This window comes from Camellia sinensis, chromosome 9 (assembly GCF_055761805.1).
Source record: "Camellia sinensis isolate YWXY chromosome 9, ASM5576180v1, whole genome shotgun sequence".
In the NCBI taxonomy this organism is placed as follows: domain Eukaryota; kingdom Viridiplantae; phylum Streptophyta; class Magnoliopsida; order Ericales; family Theaceae; genus Camellia; species Camellia sinensis.
In genome coordinates, this window is record NC_138969.1 from 171,581,270 (window position 1) to 171,592,580 (window position 11,311).

The following is an 11,311-nucleotide window of genomic DNA, read 5'->3' on the forward strand; positions in this document are numbered from 1 at the left end:
AATTTTATTTTAGAAAGAGTATGGATTGACTTTCTCGAGTACTATAATCTCTTCGTTCTACGTATATCACATCATCAAGTAATTATTATTGAGCCTAAACTCAAGACGCAAAAAGAAATAGAACATTTAACCATTGAAAAATAATATTTTGTACTCTATACTGGAAAAATAATTTTTTTTTTTTTTTTCATTTTTCTAATTTGGCCCATCTGTCGTTGTTTTGCCAATTCTACTAGAACAATGCTTCAAAACAATAACCAAAGATGAGTAAATTACACTGCTTGGGTTGGGTGTGCTCAACTAATAATAATGAATTATGTGTTTATATGGTTAAAGAATAAAAATAATGGTGAGCAAATTATAAGAAATACCATTGATTAGGCATTCACGTAATTTTTTAGACGAATGTGATAATTTATTTTCTCTCTTGTTTACCATAGCAGTCGCTGAATTTAATTTGAAAATAGTTCTTATTAGAAAAAAAGTCATACATCTGGACAGATTTTACTTTGTTTTCACTAAGTGATGCGTTGTGTAATGAATAAATTTGAAATTTGAAGCAAAACTTCAATAATCTTATAAGTGAAATACCAGTGAGTAAGAAAATATTGTAATATTTAGTCCTTTTATTAATATCCAAACAAAACAACACTTTCACCACTTTGTTTAATTCTTTAAATTTGGTAGCCAATTTTTGACAACAATAATGTTACATTCACATAAGTTCCTCCCTCACAATCCCTACAAATGAGGTGGCAAGCAAAATTTTAAAAGTTGACCTACATTCTAATTGGTATAGAACTTGCATTTGTCGTTGCCTCATTTGTGAAAATCGTGGAGGGAGGAAATTGTGTGTATCAAACATTTCTCAATTTTTATTTTTATTTTTTTTTGTTTTTTTGACAAAAGAGAGAAAATTATTGATGTAAAAGATGTATGAGGAGTAAAAAATGAATACACCACAAATAAATTAATGAGAAGTGGCCAAGAGAGAATGTAGCTTTACTAGGAGATAGCCTATTTTCCTTTAATTTCCACGTGTGCATGATATTAGTTTTTTTATTAGGACGGAATTAAATTAGAGAATTGAACACAATGTTTATTTTTTATTTTATTTTATTTTTGATTAGTAAAGAAAAATTTCATTAATTAATATGAAATTAAAGGTATAAGAAGATGAAATACACTGAGAGAGATTCGGAAGGTACAAAATACCCTACTATTGCTACTCGCAACTATACACCCAAGCTACACCCAAGCTACACTGCTTCACACCCATGCTGCTACACACCTGCTACACTGCTACACTCCCATGCTACACAGCTACAACACTGCTACCCTCCAGACAACTCCACGCCAAGACAGCTCATACACCACGCCAAGACAGCTCATACACAATGCTGCTGTCCAACGCAAATGCTGCTGTCCACCCCACCGGAAAACTCCATAGCCAACGACCAACGACCAAGACCGCGACAGGAACACAGTGTTTATTTATTATGCAAACATACACACATCTTAAACTAAATAAACACCCTCAGGCTATACTGATAATTTAAAACTACTCAATAATTACTCTAAAAAGACTCAAATTATTTGGTGAGACCTATGGAGGGTCCGATAGGTTGAACAAGAAAGAAGCTGATTATTCTACTTAAACAAGCACCATTAAATTACTTCAAATATTGAGTTGGTACTCTGAAACTATTGAGCAATTACTCTGAAAACCGCCATTTCAATTGATCTTGAGAGGTTCGATAAGCATAGAGAGGACTTGGGCTCGAGTCTCGCGATCTTGATTTCCAAAACCATCTCCATGTTGGTAAATAAAATGAGCCACTCTAGCTGTGTTGACAGTGTATTTGACAAATGGTTGCAAAAAAGGAGATTGGGTGATGAATTCATGGTTAATTTTGTTCCATGTATCCTTTATTGTGGTTCTAATCTTCTTCCTGGCTATCTCCTCTGAGACATTGGCTTCTCTCATGAAACAAAGAATTGATGATGGAGCATCTCCTCTCTCTAGTTCTGCCTGCAGTTAAATCGATAATGTTCAAAAGCATGGCACTAATATCCTAAAAAAACGGAGTTTATTTATGGTGAAAGAGGTGAAAAAGTGCAGGAAAAGAATAAAAATCTAAAAATGTTTTGTATTAGATAGTGATCATGTGCTTAACCACGTAGAAACATAGGTGATCATATGTATTAGATGGTGAGTTCCTTATAAAAGAAACAATTTCACTCAGAGCCCAAAATTTGTATTTTGGGCAAGAAATTAAAATTCAATTTACCATGTTGATATGGATAGTACTTAAATATGAATTTATTTTTTACTTCTTTGTATTTTCATAAAGAAAACAATTAAAAGTTTGAAAATACCCACCAAGTTCAATTTTTTGTTGCAAAAAAATTTTTGAATTTCAAAGAAACGTGTTTCTTGAAACTCGATTGTTTTCAATTATTTTTTTTTTCTTTCAGAAACAATATATTGAACAAGTATGTGTTCATAAAAAATTGTGAACAAATACACCAAAAAATCAATAAATAAACAGAACAAAACAAAACAAACAAAATTGTAACCAAACAGTTCCATGGGGCTTGTTTGGTTCTATTTTTATTTTTCTTGTTTTTTCAAAAACAAAAGAATGAAAAATTCAAATATCATTTTCATTTTTGCATTAAAATAGTTTTCGAGTAGATATTAATGAAGAGAATAATTACCGCAGAAGTTCCAAGGTCATTGCAAAGTCGAATGATCATTGATGTACAATGCACAAGAACATCACTCTTTTCCAAAAGTTCTACAAGCTCTTCTCTTGTTGTCTCTTCCATAACAGAGAAAAATGCAAGCAGAGAAAGAACAGGTCCAGATGATGAAACCAACCCATTTTCAAGATACTCGTCTAGGGTTGGTGTGTAACTCTTGTTGTACCACCTTGCTTCCACAAGTAATGCTTTGCAAAAGTCTGCCCACTGAACAAGGGTTTTCATTGACAAACTCAAACTCGATTTGCTTTGTAGAAAAACATTTTCCCAAAATATGACTTCCACACAGAATGTTATTAATTTTTTGCGAGCTTGAAAATGAGATGACAGTGGTTGTGACAGAAGTGGTGTTTAGAGAGCTGGGGATGGTAGTAGTTGTGGTAGCAATGGTGGCAATGGTAGGTGTAGACACTTCAAGGTGCAAAGCAAAATGTCAACCAATACTATTTTATATTTATATATTAATTTAATTGATATTTTTTCTTCATATTTATATTCTTGTAATTAAGATGGGCCATAAGGACTTTAATTATTAGTTTATTTTGTTTGATTTTTAAATTAAAACAAATAATTCTTGCTCGACCTTTGGGTCACTACAAGAAATTAAGGTTTTAAAGACAAATTTTTAGAGACAAAATCAATGTTTGTTTATTCTTCAAATGCTAATTGTTTTCTTTGACATACCCATGATTGTTAATTGCTGAATTTCAATCAATATTGTTGAGAACATACTCCACATTGTTACTTTTTTTATATTTGGAATTAATAATTAAAGCACTATATTGTTGGTTGACTTTTGCTTAATTACTTGACTATTCTGGATTGTGATATCGGTCTGTTCATTATCAATATATTGTTGATTATGTATAACATTGAAACAAGAGGAAGCTGAAAATATTTACAAAGATATGGTTTTTCTCTGGGTTTGACTAATATCTTTGATTACATGAGAGGCTTCAGAAACAGAGCAAACACCATAAATGTGTCCATGTATCTAAATTCTAATGCAGGAAAGTTTTTGAGATTAGGTCTGGAAATTAAATAGATTACTAATTTTCAATTGGCCTCAAAATTGCTTTGATGACTGAGTTGAGGAGTAAATAGGCAACCATTCTTCATCTTGTTTTCACAACATCAATATAATCTGTGTCTATCTACGAGTAATTATTTTCAAATTTTTGTAGCAAATTGATTTAGTTTAATCTTTGTTAACTCTTGAATATTGATAGTGAATTTTGGGCTGCTTTGTGTACTACGATTTATGTGTGATTGCTGCAGATACTACAATTGACACATTAAATTGCAATCTATTAAATTAATATATCGTTGGATAATTTTTAATTGGTAATCTATTTGAGAGTTTGGCCTATTCTATGCAAGTCCTGCAAGTTTGCATCGATTTGAAGTTTAGGAGCTCACTGCTATATTTTGAATGCCATTTCAACGAAGCAATTGAGAAGAAAATGCAATGAGTTGAGTTGTTTTGTTATGTATGTAGATATAATTCCAATTACAATTTGTTCATTGACTAGTTGAATGCTACAAACAATGCTTATGGTACTAGCCTTATAAATTAGAAATGATACTTTTGAAATCTCTGTCAATTAATGATATACAATCAAGATATTACACACTAATGAATCAGATCATGGTATTTGTTTGTTATTAAAATATCTTTTGATTAAGCCTCTTTGAATGTGATGAGCATTTTTTTTTTCTTGTAGTTGAATTTTAATTTGGAGATGAACAAATAGTCTGGTGATATGTTTGATATTTTCTGTTTGGTTGTTGAGAAATCAAGAAAGGAATATAAGTTGATATTCATACTAATATTTTTAGAGTAATTGTTACAAAAAATAAATAAATAAAAAATATCAAACTTTTAGAGACTAATTTTAGTTGTCTCAAAAAAATTATAACCTTTACACACCACTTTCATTTGTTCCAAAAACTAAAACTTTCGGAGACCACTTTAATTTGTCCCAAAAACTAAACTTTTAGAGACCAATTTCGGTTGTCTCAAAAATTAATTTTTGTCTCCATAACTACTCCGACCGTTACTATAATTAGACTTTTAGAGACAAATTTTGGTTGTCTCCAATCAAAACTTTTTGCGACCACATATTTTTGTCTCTAAAAGTCTATTTATAGTGACAAATGCAAAATTTTGTCCCTAAGAGTCATTTTTTTACTTTTTCGGACGGGCTATTTGGGACAAACTTCGAGACGGAGAAAATTGATTGGCTAAAGTTTTTCCTAACAAATATTATACTTTTAAAGACGGAATAATTTATCCCTAAAAAGCTAATTTCTTGTAGTGGATAAAGAATGGCTCATATTCATTCACCAATTGAGGGACTATAGACACTGACAATGTTTATTTTGTTGCCCTCTGGATAGGGAGGTTTGTTTTTGTGTGGAGCCTCAGGACAAGGAGAGTATTGTTTTGTTGGGTATTTTGAAGATTCTTTTGTTCGGTTAATAAATTCAAAGAGTGGAAGTTTGGAATTTTCAAAAAATTGATAGCCTTTAAGAAATTCTAAACAAGAGAGTCTGTCCAAAATTATCAAAATTATTTTAATCATTTATTTTTTTGAAAACAAATTTGGTTCTGTTTTGAGTTTATAGCCATTCAATTAATTTGATTTTTATTTTTTATTTTTTATAAATGATCTACTCGACAAATTCTGTAATATAATATGTTCGGATTAACGACATGGGCTTGGGACAAGGCCCATGGGCCCTTAAAACACCGTATTGTGCCTTATAAGCATAGTACACCCACTTGTTCCCCTTGAAGAGCAATGAGGCTTAACGCAAATGCTTCACTTGCTTTGAGCTTAAGCTACCCATGGTGGCGGTGGTGGTGGAAAACGTTTTTCAATGTAATTCAAACTTTGTACACATCTTTTTACAAAGAATATATTTTGAAAAATAATATGATAGTGATTCTAATAGGGGTAGTAGGGGTGGGGATAGCGGTAGTGGCAATGACGTTGGTAGAGGAGATAGAGAGGCGGTGAAGGTGGCTACAACAGTCATAAGGTATCAATGATGGTAGCATACCTTAGTAAGACTTACACCAAATGTTTTTCACCTAAGTAAGCTTATTTTCCATTGAATATGAAGAAAAAAAAAAAAAAAAAAAAGAAGCTTGTTTTCTATCGAATGACTTTTGTTTTTTGTCATACTAAATACCAAAAAATATGAAACCCTTAAAACATTTTTCAACATTTTTAAGAAAACATTTTCTGTTGAAACAAACACAAACATAAATCATGATGAGTGAATGAAAATTAGAAGAAGAATTGAAAGTACCACTTTGTGTAGATAAGGTAATATTGAGTTCTTCCAACCCTTTTCTTTTTGAATTTCATGAGCAACTTCATTCGTAGTGTTGTAGAACGCTTGAAAGCAAATCTTCATGCACTCTGGAAGTCGTTGAATTTCCTTGTCATCCCACCTGATATCAAGATTTTGATTAGAATCTTAAACATCAATTAAAAGAGTAATTTTAAAATTTCAAAAAAGAAGTATCGAGATAAGCATCCAAAAAACACTATGTAACGTGTACACGGTTTTCTAGCTAAATGCTTTTTTGAAGGCCACAGATCTTCTGTTCCTAGACCTTTGTGACCTCTTGTTCCAAGACATTCACGGCTATTAAATCATGTGGGAATTTTGAAATACTGGAATCTCAAGACATAATTTAATTACTCTGAGCGTTCTTTCTGAGATAGAATAACATAAGGATTTAAGACAAAAGATTTCGTGCCTTTTTTTTTATTATGTAGAATTGCTCTTTGGTGAATATTTGTGAAGACTAACCTCTCAACTGAATTAGTGAAACACTCTAGTTCTTCCAATGATCCATAAATATCATAAATATCATCAATTATTAGGACGAAATTTATGGCTTTTGTTAGCCATTTTCTAAAACTTTTGTGTTGAGGCTCAAATGCAACTCCCACTGCCCACAAATAACTTTCAACCAGTCGATTCCTTGTAAAACTCAAGTTTTCTACCAGACAAAGATTCTTCCACCACCTGAATCACACAAAATAATAAGATGTTTGGTTACAACTTATTCAAAAAAATCCTAATAATACATAAATAAAACACACAAAAATTTACAAATTAATGAGAAACAATAAGTTGCAATACATTGTTAGACTTGATAGTTTAAAAAATATTATATTAATATCAAAAATAATCTAAAACATGACAATTTTCTCATACTAATGATCTTTTTTTTTTTAATTTAAAAGTTTTAAAAGATATTTTAGAGTTAGAGAAAAATGCTCCATTTTTTTTTTATTGGGAAAAAATTAGTATTTTATTTATCATATTAAAACTTAAAAAAATAAATAAATAAAATTAAAAAAAAATCTCTAATTGATGTAATAAATTATATAAAAGTATTAAATTTGATTTCAAACGCATGCATTACTTGCAAAATATTGTTAATTAGCAATGCATGCAATTGTTATTTCTACATAAAAGAAAAAAAATTCAAAATTAAAAACACTCTACCTAAGATCAAATATTTCACAAGGGTGAGTAAGTGTATCAGTTATACTATGAATTAAATATGATATGTTAGAAAAAATTATTATAAAAATTAAATTATTAATTTTGTGTCTCCGAATTATTAAAAATAATTAAATAACAATTTACAGCAATTTAAAAAAATATCAAATGAAGTATTAAATAACAATTTACAGCAATTGAAAAAAATATCAATACTTCATTTGATATTGTCTCTGTAGGTTTCAAACTATTTTGAGCCGCCTCTGCTAGCTCATGCCCACCCATTCTCTCATATGTAAAGTTTTTTGAATGTGTTTGATTGTTGTGCAGAATTTTCAGGGATCAAAAAATTTGATTTCTAAAATTCTTATATGCTATAGTGTATACATTTTTACGGGATATATTATGTATTTTTGTAACAAATCTCATGTAATTTCATTACAGAGTTGCATCAATTTGTGGTTCAAAAATAAAATTAAAATTTTATGATAATTTTAGGCATTTTTGTATTGATGTTACCTAATTTTTTATCGAAATTTTTTTGAATCACAAAATGTGTTACTTGTCATAATAATGCGTAACACTACCATAAAAATATGTAATTTCATTTATGAACTAAAAAATTTCATAGCTCAACCAAAAAATTAATAACATTTCTCACAAAAACATATGACATATATCAAAAAATACGTAACAAAAATACATGTCATACATACCATATATCATATAAGGGGTGTGTCGAACCTAATTGGTTACAATGACTTTCTAAGGGTTTAGTTTCTAGGAGAAGGTCATGGGTTCAATTTTTCTTATGGAGATTTGAATTTACGAGACAAGCACTTAGTACTTTGCAAAAAATAAAGAAATTAACTCTTGTAAATACTAATTTAACAATTAACAACTCACTTTCACTCATAAAAATTATATATATATATATATATATATAAATAGTGCGTCAAACGCCAGCCCATTTCTCATAAGTGTTTATTAAGTGAAATTGTAGTGCACGGCGCGTCCGTTAAACATAGAAAAACAAAATGTACTAAAAAAGTGTGTCCACACCATCTCTCTACTCTCTTTATGTGTTCCTTTTGGTGTCTTTTGAAAATTTCATTCTGATGTGTCCAATTAATAACAGGAGCTTAATAATTATATGATTTTAAAAAAAATAAAAATAAAAATTGATAAAAAAATGACAAAAACTCATTGAATGGACACAGTCACATCTCAGGAGACATCATCATACATATTTTTGTCATTACCTCGATATCTCCTTGAGATCATTTTGATGTGTGGCTTGAACCATGTTGAAGTTAAGCTTTGCTAACTTGAGCAAAACTGAGTTTGTGTTGTCATTGTTTTCAAGCTCATGGATGTGACTCTTGACATCATACCACTGTACTCTCCACTGCAATGGAAGCTCCAAAGCATGGCTCAATTGTTTGGTAACTTTGTTGTCTACATTTTTTGAATTGGTGATATTCTTCAGAATCCCAGTAGAGAATGCTTTAGCTTCAATCAGTATGTTTTCACCCTTTAATGCTAGATGTGAGGCTTCAAGAAGCTCAAGCATTGCTTTAGTATCACAGTTTGTGGTTTTGATGAATGTACCCATCTTGCTGGTGAAGCCTCTAAATATATCTGAATTAAAAGATATGCACTTTAGGTATAGGAGAGTAAAAAATTGCTTAGCACATAAAGTTACTTTGTTTTGGCAAAAAATATTGTAGAAATGTGTTTTTCTATTTGGTTGCGACCTTAAAACTAATGTGATAATAATTGTATTATTGGTGGTGTTAGGGGTAGCAGAGTCGTGGTGGTGGTGGTGGTGGTGATAGTAATAATAGTGGCAACAATGATAGTAGGTGATAATGATTAGTTGGGAGAAGGGTAGTTATTGTGGCGGTTGTAAAAAATATTTTTCATTCAAATAAACTTGTTTTCTATCATACTGAAGTCTAGAAAATATGAAAAAAAGAAAAAAAAAAGAAAGAAATGTTTTTACCAAAATAAATGAAGCGTTAACATAATGAAGAATGTGGACTTCTATTCAATAATGTTCTAAACTATAAAATTTTCGTAGAAAAGTGTCCAAAACAGTACTACATTTAAAATAGTCTAGAGTAATACATCCAAAATTAATGCAGGGCGCCAGCCTAATAGTTTGGACACTTTTCTCAACTTTTTATTTACTATTTTGTGTTATTTTTCTTTTGAAATGAAGTTGTATACCTTGAGAAATATTAAATCCATGCTGCCTAAGGAGCCTAAAGAATAGAGCATTAGCATAGAGCCCCTCTTCTGTAATGGGATGGTTGTTCTTAAAAGCTACAATGGTGTCTAGAGCTTCTTTGATTTCCATTTCAAAGAGGTTGGCAAGACCTAGTTTTTCTATGTTGTCTATGAACTCCAACTTAGCTACTAGGTCCACTGCTTCCATGAACATGCACATAACTTCCTCTTTTAGCTTCTCAACTTGCCTTTTATATTCTTCTTCCTGCACATTGACAAATAATAAGCATTTTCATTTTTTTTAATAAATAATATAGAAAATTATACTTGTAGTTTCTTGTGTCAAATTTAATCTAATTGATAACTTCTGTTAAAAATTTGGATAAAAATGAAGAGTAATATAGTTCATTCAAAGTGGAATAGACCGTTTCAAATTGAACGCCAACCATTCAATCACTTTGAGGAGAGTAAGTGGATTATTCCGTCCCTTTTGATTTCAGTTTAGTTTTAAATGGACATTTTTATCTATTGGACTAACTGGACATAAAATGAAAACTTCAGGACATTACAATTAGAACTAAAGAAACAAATTGCCACAATACATAAACTAGAGGGATTAAATGTCACAATTTTTAGAATTAAAATGTTTAAAATACTTGTACATTCTTAAAACTAATACCGCATTTAATATATATATATATATATTTAATATAATCCTCACATTGTATTGAGTTGTAAGAGACTGTAGAAGATCATATTCCCAAATGTTTGGCTTGTAATTGGCTGACCTCCTTTGGCATTGTAGAACATGTTGATCTGCTAGCATTCCTTTACTACAATCCATTATGGCCTTTTTTTTAGCTAATTCAAAACAAAGACCAAAAAAAAAACAGAAAATAAAACAATGTTTAAGGTTGCTAAAAAATGGGAAGAAGAGGTGGGAAAGTTGTGGTGATCTATGTGAAATTAAGGAGCCTATTTATAAAGGCAAATGTCATGAACAAACATGGTCTACCACGTTAAAAACGTTGATGTCCTGACAAAACATTGTTTTCAACATTTTGGTATTTGTTTTCGGTTCTATTTTCGTTTTTGTATTTGGTGTTTTGAGAAATAGAAATAATGAGAGTGCAAGAACTAGTTAATACGGTTACTAAATTAGAAATATTTATTTTTGAAAGTTGTTTGCGAAACAATTTTTTTGTTTCACTTTTTTGATTTTGTCAATAGATTTATTTATTTTTTTATTTTTTTAATGTCTGGATGGCTTTCACCCCCCTTTTTTTTAATCTTGGGAAATACCCTTGGTATGATATATTTATTTTCGATCTTTATAAAAAAAAAATTGTACTTTCCAATAAAAATTTAATATTTAAAATTTAAGAATAAAAAAACAATACCAAAACACAACCAATAAGTTTATAAACCAACCACAGAAAACACATATAGAGTGACTCGCTCTAGTTTTTTTTTTTTTAAGTTAATTTATTTATTTTTAACTTTTATTTTTGTCTATCAATAATGTTAATTGCACAAATTAAAAACACAAATGTATTGTGTAATTAAAATCAATATTAAGTGTGTGGATTATATTTAAAATAAATCTCAACTTCAAAATGTATATTTTGTGTTTTAAATTATGTTTTCTTTATCTGAGAGAAATTGATATAACTTGGAACTAGACTCATGAATTCAGATTCTCATTATTACATGAATATTTAATAATTGTAAAAAGATCAGATCAATTTGTATAATGACTTTTTTAAATATTTATTTTAATATA

At 29.9% G+C, this 11,311-nt stretch overlaps 1 protein-coding gene across 1 annotated transcript; it reads right to left on the reverse strand.

The window, feature by feature from the left end:
• Positions 1-1,086: 1,086 nt before the first annotated feature.
• LOC114293286 (alpha-farnesene synthase-like) lies at positions 1,087-10,472 on the reverse strand. The gene is made up of 7 exons (XM_082888059.1): positions 10,250-10,472; positions 9,529-9,793; positions 8,559-8,937; positions 6,595-6,813; positions 6,085-6,229; positions 2,722-2,973; positions 1,087-2,032 (listed from the first exon to the last, which is right to left on the reverse strand). The coding sequence occupies exons 1-7, from the start codon at positions 10,370-10,372 to the stop codon at positions 1,736-1,738; spliced, it is 1,680 nt and encodes a 559-aa protein (XP_082744185.1). The 5' UTR covers positions 10,373-10,472; the 3' UTR covers positions 1,087-1,735.
• Between the last annotated feature and the right edge of the window lie 839 nt (positions 10,473-11,311).

Coding starts and splice junctions, on each gene's coding strand:
- LOC114293286 (XM_082888059.1), bottom strand. CDS start 10,372: ATGGATTGTAGTAAAGGAATGCTAGCAGATCAACATGTTCTACAATGC. Junction 8,938..9,528: donor TGGATTTAATATTTCTCAAG/GTATACAACTTC, acceptor CTTTTAATTCAG/ATATATTTAGAGGCTTCACC. Junction 2,033..2,721: donor ATGACCTTGGAACTTCTGCG/GTAATTATTCTC, acceptor ATTTAACTGCAG/GCAGAACTAGAGAGAGGAGA.